Source organism: Lithobates pipiens, unplaced genomic scaffold (genome assembly GCF_037356315.1).
Source record: "Lithobates pipiens isolate NorthernLeopardFrog02 unplaced genomic scaffold, aLitPip1_a1.2 Scaffold_8, whole genome shotgun sequence".
Taxonomy (NCBI): Eukaryota; Metazoa; Chordata; class Amphibia; order Anura; family Ranidae; genus Lithobates; species Lithobates pipiens.
This window is the reverse complement of record NW_027507903.1, coordinates 535116138-535137904: the sequence shown is the minus strand read 5'-3', so window position 1 is coordinate 535137904 and position 21767 is coordinate 535116138. Positions and strand designations below refer to the sequence as shown.

At 45.4% G+C, this 21767-nt stretch overlaps 1 protein-coding gene across 1 annotated transcript in view; it reads left to right on the top strand.

Annotated features, from left to right (window-relative positions):
• The window catches only part of GGCX (gamma-glutamyl carboxylase), a 98079-nt gene that overhangs the window by 52299 nt on the left and 24013 nt on the right, over positions 1-21767 (top strand). Inside the window, exons 10-13 of the mRNA XM_077469565.1 lie at positions 1394-1545; positions 10539-10708; positions 10876-11006; positions 12371-12518. Of these exons, the coding sequence (XP_077325691.1) occupies positions 1394-1545; positions 10539-10708; positions 10876-11006; positions 12371-12518 (601 nt within the window). The remainder of the gene's footprint in view (positions 1-1393; positions 1546-10538; positions 10709-10875; positions 11007-12370; positions 12519-21767) is intronic.

Sequence of the window (21767 nt, the reverse complement as noted above, 5' to 3'; positions counted from 1 at the left end):
ATCTATTTTGTCATGAAATTCTACTGGTGTATGGTGTGCGATCTCAATAGAGTGTGTTCAACACATAATGTACCTCTTAAACATCACGCTTTAGTATAAACAAATGGATGAAAGAATTAAATTTTATACATTCCCTGAGATTGTGACTGAGAAGTGATGTGCCAACCACAGTATGGTTGAATGTGCTGGAGGTGATATCTGTATTTTTATGTCCCTTACAAAGTGTATTCAGAACGGGGGCCTCGGGGTAATTTTTATGCTGATGCTTTCTGTAATTCAACAGTGATCACATTTTGAACCAATTTACTAAATGCAAAGGCATCACGTCTATTTTATTTTTTATTTTTTCCAGGTAACTTTTTATTAAAAGTTTAAAATTTTTACAACAAAGCCAAAAAGTACAAAAACACAAAAAAAAAAAAATCACATTGCACCTTTTGAAAGCAGTACCTTTTCATAGTACTAGTACAAATGATTTCTAGCATTATACAATAATAAGGCCAAATAACCAAAATCAGTTCATTATACATAATGAGGTCACTTTCACAGCCTTTTGGCATTAATAATTTTACTCATAGTTCTCTACTCTTAAGCCCCATACACACTTTTGTCTTCAGATTTACCAAAACCATGTAATATGAGGTCAAACCTTAGGAGTTTCAATTTGTGTGTAATCAGGCAGGCCCTTGCACACCATGGGTTTGGTAAATCTGAAGTCAAAAATCAGCACAAAATCTGATAGTGTGTATGGGGCTTTAGAAACACAAATAGGAGTAAAAAAGCAAAGCTCATTATGTAGATTTGTGCACAACTTCATGGTAACACCATGAAGTTCTGCACAAAGTGGATCAATGTCCACCAGCAACCTGCTATCGCCTAGTACAGAGGCAGAACATGGCTCTGCCAGTGTAAGCAAGCGGATCCCCGTTCTGACAAGGGGATATGTCAGATCTTCTGTTCCCAGTGATCTGTCATATCCCGGTTAGCCCCCCCCCCCATTAGAACACACCTAGGGAATACACTTAAGCCCTTGATCGCCCCCTAGTGTTAGCCACTTCCCTGCAAGTGTCATTTCTACATTGGTCAGTGCATTTTTATAGAACTGATCAGTGTAATGATGTCACTGGGCCCCAAAGTGTCATTTGGGTTTAGATTTGTCCACTGAAATGTCGCAGTCTTGCTAAAAATCTGATTACTAGTAAAAACAAAAAAAAGTCTCTAAATCTATCCCATAGTTTGTAGACGTGATACATTTTGCAGAAGCCAATCAATATACACCTATTGCGTTGTTTTTTGTTTTGTGTTTTTTTTTTTTTTTTTACAAAACTGAATATATATCGGCCTAAACTGATGAATAAATGTGTTTGTTGTTTTTTTTTTTTTTTTTTTTAAGGTATTCACACAGACGCGGCGCTGGAAGGATCATGCTGATATGCTAAAGCAGTATGCCACCTGCCTGCATGGACTTCTGGGAGCATATAACATTTCTGAGCCTGAGATCTACTTTGATGTGTGGGTGTCTATCAATGATCGCTTTCAGCAGAGGTGAGTACTTCACTGCCTCATCCACAGAGTCGCTTGTCATTTTTAGTATGACCATTAAAGAGGAACTAAACCCTGGTGGGTTTTACTTCCTCTTTATTTCCCTGCAAAGGTAAAGCATAATGGGCTACTATGCATTGCATAGTAGCCCATTATGTATCACTTACATGAAACCGAAGCCTGTGATGTCACTGCAGTCCCCACTAGCAGCAAGCCCATCTTCACCCCTCTTCCTACTGGGGGAAAGTGTAAAAATATTTTTTTTAAATAAAATAAACGAAAAAAAATTCTAAAATTTAAAATGTAACTGTCACAACGAATGCATACGTAGGTCCCACCCACATATGTAAACAACATTCAAACTACACATGTGAGGTATCTCCACAAACATTAGAGCAAGAGAAATAATTCTAGCACTAGACCTCCTCTGTAACTCTAAACATGTAACCCGTAAAAAATTTAAAGCGTTGCCTATGGAGATTTTTAAGTACTGAAGTTTGGCGCCATGCCACAAGTGTGCGCAATTTAAAGCGTGACCTGTAAGGTACCTATTTACTCGGTGTATCATCATCTGTCACATACAAAAAATGTGGGCTAACTTTACTGTTTTGTTTTTCTTTTATTACTGAAAGTGTTTTTTTCCCCCAAAAAACTTGCTGTGCAAATACCGTGTGACAAAAAAAAGTTACAATGACTACCATTTTATTCCCCAGGGTCTCTGCTATATATATATATATATATATATATATATATATATATATATATATATATATATATATATATATATATATATATATATGATTTTTTTTTTTTTTTTTTTTTTTTTTTTTTTTTTTTTACTTTCAAAATATTTTATTTTATATTAAAGGCACTTACATACGTAAAACAGTACACAAACTAGCAGTAGCAGGGAGGGCCTGCTGTCACAATGTAAGTAAAAAAACATGAGACATTAGTGAAAAACAGACAATATCAAGTGTGTACAGTCGGCAAGCCCTTCCTTATCGAGGGGCTACATCAATAAGAGGTAAACGGAGGGTGTCCCCCCCGGGAGAGCCCCCCAGGTAGAACTATTAGGGTAACTCCCAGGAGCCCCCATCCCGACACCCCTAATAGGGAACTTGCTGTGCCAGGATGAGGGAGTGTCCTCCCAGGCCCCTCCCTCGCAGAGGGGAAAAACAGTCGGGGGATCGTCTGCCGTGGGTACCGCAACATTAAATTGGACTGTATGGTAAACTTGTCAATTACAGCTCTGTTGAGCAAACCAAAATCTTAGAACGACTAGAAGGACAGAGAAGAGAAGAAAGGAGAAGAAGAGGAGAGCAGAGGGGTCGGGGGAGGTAAGCTATGTCCTGAAAGGGTGAAAGGATATCCTTCACAATCAATGTAAGGATGGGTGCTTTAGGGGTGAGGTCTGGTTCCTAGGGGAGGGCCTGGGGGTACCCCCGGCAGCAGAGAGATTCCCATGTAACGGGCCCAAGGGTCCCACACCTTTCGGAATTTAGGTGTGGTGTCTGACAGAATACCTGATAGTTTTTCTTGGGACATTATCCACGATATCTTCCTCTTAACTGCGAGGAAGGAGGGTTTGGGTTGCTTCCATGCGGAGGCAATCGCAATTTTGGCTCCTAATAGAATAAAATAAGTTAGTTTCTGAATGTTACCAGACATCAAAGGAATCGGGGTATTGAGTAACGCAACCTCTGGAGTTCTCGAAACCCGGCAGCCTGTGACTAAGTAAATCAAGTTGAATATTTTAGTCCAGAACGAACGGAGTCTAGGGCATTCCCACCAGATGTGGATCATGGAGCCACGAAGTTGGCACCCCCTGAAACATAAGGGATTAGCCGTGGGATATATTCTGGCTAGCCTTACTGGAGTGAGGTACCACCTGGTTATCAATTTGATGCTAGCCTCCATTAGTGAGGTGTTCTGGATCCCACGAAAGGATCTGGCTAAGGCCAGCTGCCAGGATTCGAGACTCCCAGAGGTCTGGAGATCAGATTCCCAAGCCGTCATATAGGGGGATTTACCCGTTGGGGAAGTGAGAGCCGTGTAGATCACTGAAATACCACCCCTCTGCTCCCCGACTCCACCACACCAGGCTTCATATTCAGTAAAGGGAGGAGGAAGGGGTTTGTTTTTCCAAAGTGAGTTTAGGTAGTGAGATATTTGGTGGAAGCGGAACCTCTCTGTGTTTGGAAGCTCTAAGTGTTCGATACAATAAGCTAGGGAAATCGGACCCCTGGAATTAAAAAAGTGACCTATCCGGTATAGTCCCTTGTCCAACCACCATCTGAAGGCCTCAATGTTCAGACCGGGGGGGAAGTCATGATTACGGAACATGTGAGCAAGGGGTCTTATAGTGGAGACTAGGGAAGGCTCTTTGCGAAGGCCGTCCCATAGGGCACAGGAGTGAGAAAGGGATGGGGACATGATGGGCGGCCTGGCTTTGGGCGGGCACCATAATAAAAAATCTAGTGTATAGGAGGGTACCGCACAGCGTTCTATGGACTGCCAGTCCGGTTTCTCATATTTGGAGTAGATCGAGGAGAGTTGGGCTAGGCGAGCTGCAAGGTAGTATTTGTGGAGGTTAGGCAGACCCAGCCCCCCTCTGCGTCTATGCAGGAAGAGCGTGTTTTGCGGTAGACGGTATCCCTTATTACCCCAAATATATTTCAGTATTTTGCTTTGCAGAGAGCAAAGGTGGTCCTTCCGAACTGGTATTGGCAGGGCTCGAAAGTAGTAAAGGATTTTGGGGAGAAAGGTCATTTTTATGGAGTTAATCCGGCCAAGCCAGGATAATTCATGTTTAGACCATGAGGAGAGGTCGGTTTCCAGCTGTCTGTATAATTTGGGGTAATTGTGGGCATATAGCATCTCTATTTTAGGTGTGAGGGAGATACCCAAGTATTGGATGGCAGTGTCACTCCATTGGAACGGAAAGGATTGTTTGAGAGAGAGGACTTGGTGAGTGGGGAGAGAAACATTCAACGCCACAGACTTGGAGTAATTAACCCTCAAGCCTGAGACCTTGGCAAAGTCGTCCAATACCCGGGATAAATTGGGTAGGGTTGTGAGGGGGGAAGTGAGGAACAACAGTATGTCGTCCGCGAAGAGTCCACATTTGTGCGTTTGACTACCGCATTGGACACCTCTAATGTCCATATTGTGGCGGACTGCGATCGCCAGTGTTTCAATGGCTATTGCAAATATGAGGGGGGATAGGGGGCACCCCTGTCTGGTCCCCCTGGTGATGGGAATTGGCTCAGAAAGGTATCCCTGCATTCGAATTTGGGCCCTCGGCTGGGAGTATAAGGCCTGTAATAAGCCAAGGAAGCGAGCCCCAAATCCCCACCTGTCAAAGAGCTGGAAGATGTACTGCCATGAGACCGAGTCGAAAGCCTTTTGAATATCTAAGGAAAGGAGGAAGCCAGATTGTCCGGATCCCCCTTCCCAATTAGACTGCAAAATGGAGATAATGTCGATCGCCCTCCGAATTTGATCAGGTCCCTGTCTGCCGGGAATAAAACCAACTTGATCCTTGTGGACATAGCGTCCAATAAAGGAGGCTAGCCTATTGGCCATAACTTTCGTAAGAATTTTGAGATCATTATTAATAAGGGAAATCGGTCTGTAGTTGCTGACATCTTCCAAGTTCTTGCCAGGTTTGGGGATGACCGTGATATACGCCGTGTTAAGGTGGGGATCCAGGGGGTCTCCATTAGCTTTATGGTTACCGAGATTGGCCAGGTGGGGAGCTAGCGTGTTGGCAAAGGCTTTATAGTAAGGGATCGAAAGGCCGTCGGGACCAGGGGCGGAGCTTTTTTTAAGAGTCTTAATGACTTCCAGTATCTCCTCTGTCTGGAAGGGGGCTTCCATAACTTGTTTGTGAACGTCCGATAAGACCGGGATGGGCAGACCCTCCAAAAACTTTGGGAGGAGGTTATCTTTGGGGGGTGGGGAGCTACTGTAGAGAGAGGTGTAGAATTTCTGAAAGGCATTCAGAACTGTGACCGGATTAGACGTGGGCGGGAGTCCCGCGCTTCTGATCCGAGGGAGGGTGCTCAGCTTGGTTCTAGGGGAGAGTCTATTGGCCAGGAGAGTGCCTATTTTATCCGCCTGTGAGTAAAATTTGTGGCCAGCCCACCTAACTGATTTTTCAGCTTTCGTGGTGAGGGCGAGATTTAGTTCTAAGCGAGTCCTGTCTAGTATGGCCGTGGGGGTACGGAGGGGGTCCTTTTTGTGAAGAGCTCTGAGTTTAGAGTATTCCTCTTCTAGCTTCAGGATGGTTGATTGCCTTTCCCGTTTTATTTGAGAACCCAGTTGCATGAATTTTCCCCTAATGTAAGCTTTGTGCGCCGCCCACAGGGTCTCGGGGGAGACATCAGGAGTCGCATTAATAGAAAAATATTCCTTCAATGCTTTGTCGAGATCTATAACTCGTGATGGCTCCGAAAGGAGGGATTCATTTAACCTCCAATGCCTAGGATGTCTCCCACTCGAGCCCCCCAGGGCCGTCACAATTACAAGAGAGTGATCTGAGATCACTGTGTCAGTGATGGAGGCTTTGAGCATCCTGGGGAGGAGCGAGGAGGGGACAAGTATGTGGTCTATGCGTGCATATGATTGGTGAGGCGCTGAGAAGTGAGTGTAGTCTCTCTTTGTGGGGTTTAATTCCCGCCAGACATCGGATAGCCCATGAGCGTGTAGCAATTTGGCAATCCGTAAGCTTGCCTTTGTGGGCCTGGTTAAGCGGGGACGTGAGGGGGAGGATTTATCAAGTCCTTGATCAAAGGCGACGTTAGAGTCTCCTCCGACAATAACCGTCCCCTCTAAAAGAGGTGCTAAAATACGTAGCATGGATTCGAAAAATTTGGCCTGACCCGTGTTCGGGGCATAGTAGGAGACCAAGGAGTACAGTTGGTCCCCCACAGTGCCCTTTACAAGTAAAAATCTGCCCTCCGGATCCGCTTTTTCAAAACTCTTATTGAATTTGCATGTTTTGGCCATCAAAATGGCCACCCCCTTGGTCTTGGATTCCGCGTTGGCTAAGAAGAACTGAGGGAAGTGGGCATGTAGGTACTTGGGACTATACCGGATAGGAAAGTGGGTTTCCTGAAGCAGAATTATATCTAGTTTCAGGGATTTGTAGTAATCGAGGGCTTTTCTCCGTTTGATGGGGGAATTAAGACCCTGAATGTTGTGGGAGGCTATCTTAAGCCTAGCAGCCTGTGGATCAGCCATGGAGCAGAGGGGGAGCCCAGCATCTGAAAACGACCTCACTTACCCAATCTATAGCTGGGTTCTTGGTAAGGGCATTGAGATCGGTGGCCCGAGGATGTCTCCCAGGATACCATGTCGACTGGGTTGGCTCAGCCCAACCTGAGGAGAAAAAAAATAGTGTCATGCAAACATTCAACGGGGGAAGCTTACCATCAAGGGGGAAGAGAAGGGGAGAAAGGGCAAGGAAAGAAAGGGTTCCTGAGAAGAGAAAGAGGAGATCAGGGCAGGAGACACCCCCCGAAATCCCAAGCAAACACAATGAAGACAACCGACCCATAAGGTCAGGAGTCCCGACCCTCAGACGCCTGGGATAGGCCGAGGGAGGGAGAGTTACACATGTGGTCCCTCGCGGAACTGGGGACCCCTAGTCGGGTAACTACCCGAACTGTGAAATCAACTTTAAATAGCAATAACATAAAAGCTGCAATATACATAAAAAGGAACTTTTCTTTTGAGGCACGGCTAAACATAATGCCTAGAAGACACTGGGGCTAAGAAATGAACGCTGTTCTTAAGGCATAAGGAAGGATGGTACATCCAGGGGGGGTGCTGAGGAATGCAGCCCCCTGGGAAATCCTCAAAGCAACCTTGGGGCCCATTTCGAGGGTATGTAGACAAAAAAAAATATATGCGGGGTTACGGGCAGTCCAGTAGATGGACAAAGTACTGCATAGCGTCCCGGATTATTGGAGGCAATGGGGATAAGGGTAGAACAAGGGTAGCACAAGTCCTAGGCAAGGGGAGGGCAAAAAGGGTTGGAGGGCCAAACTTTCCAAGTTTGGGGAGCAGTCCTCCGGCCCTCTCCAGGACCTCGGACGGTCAGTCACAAAATGGAGAGATTGGTAATGGGACTGGAAGTTGCTCAGGTGGGTGCATTATCCTTGACCTTCTTGGCTCTTCCGGAGGTCCATAACGGGGATTGTGGGCTGTTAGGAGTGGGTCGTTTGTTAGATCCCTGACTAGGGTTAGAAGTGTCCATGTCAGCTTCTTGAGAGATGATTTTCAGCTTGGTGAGGAGCTTTTCCCCCTCGGGAAAAGTGGAGAAGGCAAAAGACTTCCCTTTGTCCGTGAACCTGACCGCAAAAGGGAATGCCCATTTGTATTTTATGTCTTTGTGGGACATTGCAAGCAAGAGGGGTTTTAGAGCTCTTCGTCTCTGTATCGTGGAGGGGGAGAGGTCCGCAAAGATCTGAACCTGGTGTCCCTGGTAATTGACGTGTTGCAGGGATCTGGCTCTCTTCATGAATTCTTCTTTCACCGAGAAGTGATGTGGCTTGGCCAGAACATCTCGCGGGGTGCCATCCTTCCTAGGGGGGCCGAGGGTTCTATGGACCCGGTCAAGTTCAAGCTTGGTAGCTGGGATGTCTGGGATTAGCTGTTGAATGAGGTCTTGCACCGCCCTGGACACATCAGTTATTGATTCTGGAAGCCCGCGAATTCTGACGTTATATCTGCGTGACCTATTTTCGAGGTCATCTATACGGGCCATGGCTATGTCCAATTGCTCCTGTACTGAGTAGATGTGTCTGGAGTTTTGGATGGATCTGGCTATGGTATCCTCCATTTTATGTTCGATCGTTTCGATCCGGGAGCCTAGGTTAATAAAATCAGCTTTCAATTCCCCCGTGATTTGCAAGGCAGTTTGGGAGAGGCCCCTCTCTAATAATTCAGAGAATTTGCCAAACAGGGCATCCATGTGGGAGACTGGGTCTGAATGAGCAGCCTCGTGGGGGGCCATGGCGGTCTGGGTAACTCTGTAGGTCCCCGCTGGGGAGGGAGAGAACTCCTGGATGGTGCGTTCCAGCAGAGAGACCGTGGAGGCCGGGGACGGTGTGGCTTCCTTGGGGAGACCCCTGGGGTTGCCTGGGGTGGCATGGAGAGGAGGAAAGTCTGTATCTGACCTGAAATCCACTGTGCCTGCGGATCTGTGATCCTGAGACAGGAGCTGTGCTGCGGTGGCCATCTTGGATTTCTCCCTCACGTCCAATGAAGCGAACAGCGGGCCGAGATTGCGTTTAGCCAGTCCACCGGTCATTCAGAAATGTGCCCCAACACTTCGGGATTCCGCCCCTATAACTCGGGAAGCGGAAGGGTAGCCGTGCCGTGCGGTAGGGGTTCCGTTGTTCCGCGAGGCAGCGGAGCTTTAGATGATCGCGGCCATCTTGGAAGCCTCGCGCATGCGCACTCCTATATGATTTTTTTTTTTAGCTTGTGGCTTGCTCTCCTAATGGACAGGCAATCTTCTGCGCCCCAGAAAATTGTCGAGAGGGAGGGGCCACCTAGAGGGAGAGGAGGCCTGTACTCGGAAGTGGGAAAGGAAGTCCCACTCAAAAGTAGCCAATCCCCTCCAACACCCAAAAAATGTACATGTGGCATGTAAGGGGGCGAGGAGTGCTTAAAGCGGAAGTTCCACTTTTGGATGGAACTCCACTTTAAGATAAAAAAAAAACCTTCTGTGTGCAGCTACCCCCTCAGCCTCCCTAATACTTACCGGAGGTCTATCTAGTTCCAGTGATGTTGCACGAGACGCTCGGCATCCCGGGACACCCCTCATCATTGGCTGAAACAGCAGCGTGGCACTATTGGCTCAGCCAGTGAGGAGAGAAAGAGGGTCGGGCCACAGCACTGTCTGAATGGATGTGCAGCATGGCTCGGGTGCCCCCATAGCAAGCTGCTTGCCATGGGGGAACTCAACAGGAGAGAGGAGCCAGGAGCACCAACCAGGGACCTGAGAAAAGGAGCATCTGGGATACTCTGTGCACAACCCCTGCACAGAAAAGGTAAGTATAACATGTTTGTTATTTTTAAAGAAGAAAAAAACAGGACTTTAGTATTGCTTTATGGTGACTCTTCTTATCATATACTGACAGTGTGTAGAAAGACATGAACAGTGTCCTGGACCATGTGCTCGGCATATAGATTCCTTTTGAAAATTGGATTATAAGAAGTACAGTATTCAGTATTTTAGTTTACTGCCATAATGACATTGCTGGGTCCTTTCTTTTTGCTGCAGTATTTAAAAACTTTGGCCCAGAATGATTGGTGTGTTTGTTCAAGGAGGCTGCCAGATTGTTCTCTGCACTATTATATCTGGCTGCATGATAAATAATATAACAACTGTTTTACAGTATTCATGATAGATGAGCTTTTCTGATATATGACTCGGCAAATGTGACATTAGCCCCTTTGTGTCTGCAAATGTAGACTGACATTGCCTTGGATGAGCCCTGTGCAGTGGGAATGTTAGTCTACACTGAATTTAGGATGAGCAGCATACACTCCTGTACACTGCTTATTCCATGTCCTCACTGACAGCTGCCTGGGCAGACTGGTGATAAACATCCAATCAGCATGGTTCCTAATTTTGTGATCACCGTATCAGTTGATGATGAACAGGAAGTAAGGCAAAATCTGCGACAGGGACAGAAAAAAAGATTCAAACCCTTCCATATTTTGGTTGGATATGGCACTTTAATGTAAATCAAATAAATGTAATGGTTTACATAACGCATTTAAGGTTTTTAGCATGTGGTAATTGTTTATAAACCATGTTGGTCTGGAATTGTATTTATTGCATGTGGCAGTCTGATAAGCATTATTGACAGTATTGGTGTTACTTTCATTAGACACTTACCTTCCTGCAGTATTTCTGAATTGGCCCCTCTATTTTGTGTTGTTTTTCATACACTGACTATCTGTCATTGTGCCAGGCTGTACGATCCCACAGTGGACATAGTGAAAGCCGATTGGTCCCCTTTTCATAAAACACCCTGGGTTCAGCCATTACTAGTTGACCTATCACCATGGAGATTAAAATTCCAGGAGATTGAGAGCTCTTTGGACAATCAAACTGATGTGGTCTTCATAGCAGACTTCCCAGGTAAGGTGGAAACTTTCAGTATATTTATTATTGTATTGACTTTAACCTTTCTGTACCTCTTTTGCTTACCACCTTCAATATACGTCTGTATCATTCCAAATCTTTGTTCTTCTCCTCTCTAATCCTTATCTGTGTTTTTTTTTAATTTTCCCTTATATTTCTCTTAGGCCTTTTCTTGGAGAATTACCTGCATGAGGATTTAGGCAACACTAGCATACAGGTGCTGCAGGGGGAGGTCAGTGTTGAGATTGTGAAGGACGCCAAAAACATCACTCTGAAGGAGGGAGACCGAATGCAGGTAATGCCCGTGAAGACAATAATACTAAAGCCAGGGAGACCAGAAGGGTCCTCATACCTACCCATGAAGACATTTAAAGCATAGGATTTGCCCCATCCATCTATTGATATTTAATTGCTTTTCATAACGCCACTTTGGAATTGTTTCCCCATAGCTGGCTTTTTTCTAATTTATAAAACGTTTGACTTGGAAAGTTTTGATATTGATTTCAGTCTATGGGACATCAAGTGGGCTTAAAGGGTTGCAGTAGTAAGCATAGACTTATAAAACGTTTGGATTAAAAGAGGGAAATCCTTAAAGATACTACACACTGTCCCTTTGCCCTGCATGTGAAAGGTGACAAAGGACTCTCCACCCCAGTAATACTTGCCTTACCAGTGCTTCCTGGCAGCTCCTGTCTCTGAATAAACCAGCACTTAAACTCCAGATGTTTGCCTGGTGTTAGAGACTGGCAGGTTACTATTAGACCTGGGCACTGTCAGATGGAAGGAGGTCACATGCTCCACTATATACTGAAGTACCAAGTATTTTTTTCAGCTTCAGAGGAGGAAAGATTGGGAAAGGAGCGCTACTAAGACAAGTAAAACTGGGGTGGGAGAGCCCTTTACAAATACATTGTCAGTTTGATCTGCATGGGCAAGGTGACAGTATGTCTTTAAGGGCTGGTTTACACCACAATCCCCACGTTCAGTATGCTTTTCGACACGCGAGTTTTAAAAATGCGTTCCGGTGCTTTTTTGTTTTTCCTAAGGATATCTGCCCTTACAGGCCTAAAGGGTTAGTTCACCTTCCGTTGAGTAGGGGTTAAAGGGGTTGTAAAGGTTCGTTTTTTATTTTCTAAATAGGTTCCTATAAGCTAGTGCATTGTTGGTTCATTTACCTTTTCCTTCGATTTCCAATATAAATGTTTTTTTTCTTTGTTTTCTTTGTCTGAATTTCTCACTTCCTGTTCCTCCTCAGTAAGCTGTTCAGTAAACTGTTCTGGTGACTAACCACCAGCTCGGGTGATGGTGAGAAGTTTACTGAGGAGAAACAGGAAGTGAGATTTTCAGACAAAGAAAAAAAACATTTAGAAGGGAAATCGAAGGAAAAGGTAACCAACAATGCACTAGCTTAGAGGAACCTATGTAGAAAATAAAAAACGAACCTTTACAACCCCTTTAAACTGTTGCACATTTCCTTTTGCCAAACACAAGTGAAATTTCAATTATGGACCATGCATTGAGCATTCATTACCTGTATTACCTTCAACAAACGCATCATAATGAAATTTATTAGGAAATACCCGTGGATATTAGTGTTTTTTTGAAAAATCTTGATTTTTTATATACCCGAATGTCAAATATCATATCCCTGTGTTTCAGCTGCCAAGTGGGGAGTACCACAAAGTGTTCACGGTGTCTTCGGGCCCCTCATGTTACATGTATCTGTATGTGAACACCACAGCTGTGATCCTGGAGAAGAATCTCACGCGCCTGCAGGAGCTAAAGGAGAAGGTGGAAAATGGCAGTGGTGAGTAATGAAGGGGTTAAAGGGATTGGATCCATTTGCTGTTAGCCCGTTAGAAGAAAAAAAATCCCAGTAATTCTATTCCTAACCTTATCTGTGAAGTCTGGGGCTTGGCCATTCAGGTTTCTGGTGCTGCATGGGAAGGCAAAGTGGTTGTCCCTTCCTATCCCCATACCTTAAGGTACTGGTAGTACCAGAGAAATAGGTGGAGGTAGGTCTGTTTTTAAACCTGTCTGCTACAGAAAAGGGCAAATTACACTTAGCAAGACTATAATAAAGGTATTTTTATGCTTAGTGTCAGATGTGTAATACTTTTTATATAGAGGAAAAACCTATGGTAGTGTTGTTATTTTTACACCAAGGTAAAGTGAGTAAGATTGATTATGTTGTGACACTGGCACCCAAAAGTGGGTGGGCTATATTAGGTGGTAAGTGAACATGTGGTCCCTGAAGTTGATATGTTGAAAGCAGAAAAAATGGTCACATGTAAGGATTTAAGTGACTTTGACAAGGGCCAAATTGTAACGGCTAGACAACTGGGTCGAAGCAACTCCAAAACTTCAGCTCTTGTGGGAGGTGCCCGGTTTGCAGTGCCACATCAAAGCGGATATAAAGTTGAACTAAACCCTACTGCACCTTACCAGTCCTTTATATGGTGGTTGCATTTGTTTTCTTTTTGAGGTTAAGAACATTTCTCGCAAGTACAGTTGATCAGAACATGTTGATCTTGTCAGAATGCAATGCCCTTGTCACTTCTGTCAACTTAACTGTAAGCACAAACCGTGTTCTCTTTTTTTGTGTAAACTACCAATCCTATCATCCCCCCCCCCCCCACAACCACCACCCTTCCTATGTAATGAAGAGTAAAAAAGGCAGACATGTTTGAAGTCCAGCCTGAGTGGCAGCCATGGTTTCCTCCATAAATAGAGTAGAAGAGAGGAACAGGAAGGTGCTATTCACAGGTTTACCAAATACAAAGAAAATGAAACATTAAAACAAAAAACAAATGCAGCCACCACATCAAGGGACTGTACTGATAAGTTGCTATATACACCATTAATCCATTAATGTCTAAATCGCTGGCAACAGAAATGAGTATACCCCTAAGTGAAAATGTCCGAATTGGGTCCAAAGTGTCAATATTTTGTGTGGCCACCATTATTTTCCAGCACTGACTTAACCCTCTTGGGCATAGAGTTCACCAGAGCTTTACAGGTTACCACTGCAGTCCTCTTCCACTCCTCCATGACAACATTACAGAGCTGGTAGATGTTGGAGGCCTTGCGCTCCCCCACCTTTCGTTTGAGGATGCCCCACAGATGCGCAATAGGGTTTAGGTCTGGAGACATGCTTGGCCAGTCCATCACCTTTACCCTCAGCTTCTTTAGCAAGGCAGTGGTCATCTTGGAGGTGTGTTGGGGGTCGTTATCATGTTGGAATACTGCCCTGCGGCCCAGTCTCCAAAGGGAGGTCATCATGCTCTGCTTCAGTATGTCACAGTAAATGTTGGTAGTCATGGTTCCCTCAATGAACTGTAGCTCCCCAGTGCCGGCAGCACTCATGCAGCCCCAGACCATGATACTTCCACCACCATGCTTGACTGTAGGCAAGACACACTTGTCTTTGTACTCCTCACCTGGTTGCCACCACACACTTGACACCATCTGAACCAAATAAGTTTCTTGGTCTCATAAGACCACAGGACATGGTTCCAGTAATCCATGTACTTGGCTTGTCTTCAGCAAACTGTTTGCAGACTTTCTTGTGCATCATTTTTAGAAGAGACTTCCTTCTGGGACGAATTTGATGCAGTGTGCGGCGTATGGTCTGAGCACTGACAGGCTGACCCCCCCCCACCCCTTTAACCTCTGCAGCAATGCTGGCAGCACTATTTCCCAAAAATATCCTCTGGATATGATGCTGAGCATTTGCATTCAACCTCTTTGGTCGACCGTGGCGAGGCCTGTTCTGAGTGGAACCTGTCTTATTAAACCGCTGTATGGTCTTGGCCGCTAAGCTGCAGCTCAGTTTCAGGGTCTAGGCAATCTTCTTATAGCCTAGGCCATCTTTATGTAGTACTCAAATTAGAACCTAAATTCAAAATATTAGTCCATCTCCAGCTAAAAAACATTTTTGCTTGTGATCTGCACCGTGATGAACCACACTGCACCAATGAAAATGTGTCACCAAAACAGCAGGAAAGGACTTTCCACCACCAAAAGTACTGATGCTTACCAGCTACACAGATCTCATCTCAGAGATCTAATATCGCCACTGTCATATCCCTCCTTCTGGACCTGAGCTGCATGGAGGATGTATCCCTTTAGGCATTCTGTTCCAATTGCTGGTGTATTCCTACGGCCACACCGCTCATTGCCAATCACATAAATAAAGAAGGGGAATCGCCATAGTATAATATTGCCAGGATATTTTAATAAAATTAAAAGAATCACACTTACATAAGTCATAAAAAACTTGCATCCAATAGAAAGAATTCTGCCGGCCGGCTACATGTAACGCTGCCCGTCGCTTCCGGGTTCAGCGTAGATCGCGATGATGTCATCATGCCGCTCCTTCCTATGCCGTTTCGTTAGAGATAAGGTCAAGCCCTGAGATAAGAGGATTGCAGAGGAAATAATCGCCTTATATGCGGACAATGTTCTGCTTTTTTCTGGGGGATATTGGGAAATCTTTAGTAAAAGCAATGAGTATAGTGGAGGAATTTGGAAGATTTACAGGATTAGTGATAAACTGGGAGAAATCTGAGCTTCTAACGGTGGACCCTATGAGTGGCCCAATTATATCCGGAATGCCTCTACTGGCGGTAGTAGACACATTGAAATACTTGGAGATACTCCTGATGAAAGATCCTAACCAGTACATAAGTAAAAATATACCATTATTGACTAAATTTAAATTAAAAAATTTACATCTGGAATCGGCTTCCTTTGTCGATAGCAGGCCGATGTAGTCTAATTAAAATTATATGGATGCCATAATTATTGTACTTGCTGCATAATTCTCCACTTTGGATATGTAGAAAAATGGTTAAAAAAAATCGAAACTCTCTTCAGAGAGTTAATTTGGAAAGGGGGACAAGCTAGGATCCAACTTCGAACTATGCAGCTCCCGACCGGGGAGGGGTACCTGGCGGTACCTCATCCCGAGAGTTATTACTTGGCAGGACAGTTGCAACATTTAATGCGATGTGAGATTCTGGGAGGTGACACTCCTAATGGCAGAATAATGTATCGAGGAACCTTGCACAATACAATTATAGATGCGGACTCTTTTTGTTTGTAGGAATTCGATAATAAAAATCATAACAAAAATATGGAAAACAGTTAAAAAACAGATGGGGTATACTGGGTTATCCAAATATACTCCCCTCTGGAACAACAGGAATCTGCAGGAAGTGCTCCTGATAGGAAAGGTTAAAGACTGGAAAGTACAGGGTATTAATAGGTTGATACAGTTGTATGACGGTAATAATCTTAAAAATTTCTTGGACTTGAGAAGGGAATTTAATATACCACAATACTAATTTTTTTAATATTTACTGATCCGGCATGCCCTAGAAGTCCAATTCAGGACACGAGTATTAGAATGGTATAAAACCTCTCTTTTCCAACATATACTCCAGGCAGGTACAACTAAGGGACTTATCTCCGAGCTATATGGACAGTTGCGTAAAGGATGGAGAGAGATGGGAAGGGGATATAGGGGAAATATCACAGGAGCAGTGGAGGAAGATTTTGGAGATGGACCTATGGTTTCGGTCTCGCCTTCACAGAAAGTATCTCAATTGATGCTGATATACAGAGCTTATCACACCCCTAAGTGCCCGTTCTCACAGGGGCGACACGACTTGCAGCGCGACTCAGACGCGACCTGCACACGACTTCAGCAGCGACTTGCAAAATGACTACTGTATAGAAGTCAATGCAAGTCGCCTGAAGTCGCCCCAAAAATAGTACAGGAACCTTTTTCTAAGTCTGAGCGACTTGAGTCACTCCTATTAGAACGGTTCCATAGTACAGAACGGAGCGTGACTTGTCATGCGACTAAGTCGCCTGACAAGTCGCGGTAGTGTGAACGGGCACTAAGAGGCTATTCAAGTATGGTAGAAGATCAGATAACTGCCCTAGATGCCAGGAGACTGAAGATCTCATCCATATGGTATGGAGATGCCCAAAGTTATTTCGATACTAGGAGGAGGTTCTTAATACCATAGGTGAAAGCTATGGGATAACTTTGGAGTTGGAGACGGAGGCTGGACTTTGTATACTGGGATACGGGAAGGAACTAGGGGACAGAAAGTATCACAGTAGCAATACTGAGATGCTTATTCCAAGCTAGAAAAATCATTGTGATGAGATGGCAGTCGAGGACACCCCCAGCAGTGAGGAAGTGGAGTACTGTTATAAATGAGACTATATGGAAAGAAAAAGTTTTTTTATATAAAAAGAGGAAATCTCAGGGACTTTGAGAAAATGTGGAGGCCCTGGCTGCATAAAATGGGACCCCCCCCCTTAGAGGGGAGAGGCTATAGTAAGATTGGAGAACCACTTAAAGTAAAGTGTTAAATATGGAATCTACATACCAGATAACTTTTAGTATAGGTACGTCTCAATATTTTCTTTTTAGACTCAAGGTGAGAGAAGAGAGGGATGGGGGTAAAGATTGATGTTTTATGATGATTATAATTATCTTGTTACTGTACTTTGTAGGGGGGGGCAAATAAAGAGAAAATAAAAAAATTATCTTGATCACCACAGGCTAAAATGATTTCCTATGTCGTTCTGTGGGGCATTGTGGGTGTAACAATCTGTCACTGATGGCACTCAGCAGACTGCATATTGTGGAGTAGGTGGGAAGAGTTGTCCAGGATTGAACATAACTTGAACAACATTCTCCTTTCCAACACTGTTGTAAAAGACTCCAATTCCAATCCAACAACATCACTGGCCTTGCAAATCAGTTTGTTTAGTCTGTTGGTGTCGGACACCCTAAGCCTGCTTCAGCAGCATGCCACTCCATACAGGAGAGCGCTGGCCACCACAGACTCCAAACATTTTTAGCATTGTCCAGCAGATGTTAAAGGACCTCAGCCTCCTCAAAAAGTAGAGGTCGGCTCTAGCCCTTCCTATAGAGCACCTCGGTGTTCTTGCTCCAGTCCAGCTTATTATCTATGTGCACCCCCAGACCCCAATCACGGATGGAGATTGCGGTCACTAGTGGCTTCCTCTTTCTGAAATTCACAACCAGCTCCTTTGCTTTTGGGATTAGATATGCTTTAACACAATAGAGGCAGTTGGTATGAGACATACAGTCCCTGACACTTGGAACTGGTTTTAGCTACAATTGACAATTGATGTTTCAACATCTATAAAACAGAAGCAGGCAGAGATCTGTGAAAACATTCACCAAAATTCTTACACTTTATACACAGTTGCCTTTATATAGACACATTAGAAATTCACATCAGATTTGAAAACAAGGTTTTGAGGGACAGATGCAACACTGTCTACCTGCTCTGTCACCCAGGCATTCCTGTAGTGCACTAATCCACTCTGTTGTAATCTGCTGATCTGAGAACCACTGCTGTTCCTAAACTTGTGACCCACATATAGAAAGCCTCCTAAAAATATCAGTGCAGTCACCATTCAAACTCAGACCTGCCTTGAAAGTTTGAATGTGTTTGTAGATACAAAAAGCCAAGAAACTTGGCATACTTGCTATGGATTACTCAATTTAGCGTTGTCAAAGGGTTGCTGGCACCCAGTCAAGTGGAGATTAAGGCAGGTTGAGATAATAAATCGGAGCGCCACCCAAAGGGGGAAGTTCAGTTTTAAGGCCTCCTCCTATGCTTCTGTTTGTTAAACTGAGCTTTGGGGGGGGGGGAGCGGGTACCCGGTTTTGACAGGTACCCACTTGCACTTCTGTTGCAGTCGCCTTAGGTGAGCGGAAGCAGAAGTTTTTCCTTCCCCCTAACCCACCCAAACTCTTCTGGGACATAAGATAGGTACCAGAAGACTTTGAGACCAGTTACAGTGGAGCGCCACTCACACATGCGCAGTGGGCACCTGGCTGTGAAGCTGCAAGCTGTTACAGCGGGGTGCCCATAGTACAGAAGGATACACAGTGAAAATGGCTAGGGTGAGTGCACCGCTGGATCGTGGGACAGGTGAGTGGCTGTTTATTAAAAGTCAGCAGCTACACTTTTTGTAGCTGCTGACTTTTAATAAACATAAAAATGACTGGAACTCTGATGCACTCGCAACACACCCCTCACATTTTTGTAAATATTTTATTATATCTTTTTATGTTACAACACTGAAGGAATTACACTTTACTACAATGTAAAGTAGTGAGTGTACAGTAGGGGTCAGCCCTGCTGTACACTCAGACATGGCACTCAGCCGCATTTACAATGGGAAGCCTAGGACATCCCCCCCACGCATCAGCAAAGCCAGCCAGTAGCTGGGCTGGCTACACAGGCTGTTCCTGACCTCATTTACCACCCCCCTCCGTTCCTGCCCACCTCACTCTGCTTGCCTGTACTCAGATGATACTGAAGTGGTGTTGATTGGGGCTGTATCCCCACCCCATTCACAATGGGTGCTGTGCCCGGGTCTGTAAGCTCCTCCTTCCATTCTTGGACTGCAGTTAGCCTCTTTACAGGACATGTAGAGAAGCTGCTCCTTCCCACGCTGCTCACAGGTGAGAACAGAACACAACCTCGATCTGCACAGTGTCCATTTCCACACTGTTGTAGTTCTCAGATCGGAAAAGCAGCACAGCTGCAACAGCCAGTAACACACTGTGCACTGTGATATGTTTCTGTCATTCTGGACTCATTTCACTCTTTCTTCAATTCGGGCGGCACAGTGGTGTAGTGGGTAGCACTCTCACCTAGCAGTAAAAAGGGTCACTGGTTCGAAATCCCAACCACGACACTACCTGCCTGGAGTTTGCATGTTCTCCCTGTGCCTGCATGGGTTTCCTCCGGGTACTCCAGTTTCCTCCCACACTCCAAAGACATGCAGGTAGGTTAATTGGTTTCTGTCCAAAATTGGTCCTAGTATATGAATGGGGACCTTGGATTGTGGGCTCCTTGACGGTAGGGACCGATGTGAATGTGCGATGTACAGGAATAGGGACAATTATAGACACTCACTCAGGATGGACTGGTGTCTTTATTCAACCTTACTAACTATGTAACTATTTCCTCTCTGCGTACACATTTCTCCCAGCCACAATCTTGCCGTAAATCAGACGCTCCTTGCACCGTTCCTCCTGCCGTTTTCCCATTCACTTTATTCCCTCTTCTGTTTATAATTCTGCTCTCCTCACCAGCCGCCGGTGAAGTTTTAGCATTGGGGGTGCCAGACCTGGCCCCTCCTTTTTTACCCCTCCCACTTCTCATAAACCCCACCCCTTATAGAATCCACCCACTCCGTCCCCTCTATTCCACTAGCTTCCACGCATAATGTCAGGAGTATACGGCCCCAGGATCACAGGACAGAGTATACGGCCCCAGCATCCACTGATAACAGTCTGGCCACACCCACTTTGGCATGTCACACCAAAAGTGGGTGTGGCCAGACTATTAGTGGAAGGGGCTTAAGGGGCATGGTTAAACAAAACCAATCCCCCTACCACCATCCCTCTCCCCATCATTACACAGGACCCCTTCCTCAACCCTACTCCCCATTGTTACACAGGACCCCCTCCCTCATACTAACCCATCATTAAACACAGAGGTTATTTGTTTAGGGTGGAGAGGCAGGGTTATTGTTTAGGGTGGATAGGCAGGGTTATTGTTTAGGGTGGAGAGGCAGGGAGGGGGATTATTGTTTAGGGTGCAGAGGCGGGGGGGGGTGTTTTGCCCACACTCACCTGGTGCTCTAGTACACTGCCAGCTCTACGCCGATTCGCTGCATCTGTGATCCACTCCCTGCCTCACATCACAGGGTCCCAGACAGTTGCAGTCAAGTCTTTGTACTCCACATCAGTGAGCCAGCTGGGAAACTAGAAATTATACAGCAGTGCTTAAAAAGCACCGCCCAATCGCTCTCCAGTCCCGGCCAATAAAAGCAACAGGACCGAAGCCAGGGACAAATCACTGGAGAGTGGGAGTGTTTGTGGACGCATCGGTTGTGCCCCGAACACACCCTGAACATGGGCAAATTAGCTTCCCATAGACTGCTGTGTGTCCAGCGCCCGGACACTCAAAGTGACCATTTTTATTTATTAAAAGCTTGGGGGGGCCGTGCCCCCTATGGATGGGTCGCCACTGCTCCTCACATAAATCATTGCCTCTGATGTCAGCACTGGACAATTCCACAGGTGTACACACACACACACACACACATACACACCCATCTGTGCTGACACCCTTTCCATCCCAGCAACTGTCCTATCAAAATCATGCACCCCTCCCCCCATTTTACCCACCTGAGTCCTGTATTCCCCCACCGGAGACACGCTCTTCCTCTCTGCCCGGGGTTCTCGGCTCTTGATTAAATAGATGGATAGCTGCGCAGCCATTGGCTCCCATTGGCTGGGGGGGCGGGGTCGAGTCCTAAATTCTGCATCTACGGACGCCAAATGCTAGACTCTGGAGTGCACCTGCAAGGTAACCCCCCCAGAGTGCTTCTCCTAGGGGGGGTTATACGATGCGGGAGGAGCTACCAGCACCCTTGGGGGACCCCAGAAGTTGAGGATCAGGGCCACTCGGTTCAAAACAAACTGCACAGTGGAGGTAAGTATGACATGTTTGTTTTAAAAAAAAAAAACAAAAAAAACACTGGAAGACTGCCAGTCACTGCTAGGGATTGTTTTCTGTGTGCCCCGTTTACAATGCAAGGCAGGGGTGCGGTGCAGTAAGCTGCTATAAAATGTAGCCATGCTACGTTTTATCACAGTGCACTGGATGACACCACATATCGCTGCACAGCAGCTACAAATTGTGTCATTTTCTTCAAGTCAAAAAAAAGTTAAGAAAAGAGAACTGTGTGATGTGCTGAAACGTGCATTACACCACTCCCTCATTGCCAGCTTACTGCAGCTAAAATGGACACCAGCCCGCACACTAACCTGTTCTGGTTTAGTGTGCGGGCAGTGTGAACAAGCCCTTACCAACCACAAGTTTAAATTGGGTCTTAGGGTTAATTCACACATTGAGGTGGGGACAGTAAAAGCAGACATTTTTGTTGGAGTTTACGGTCCCCAGTCACCTACCTGAAC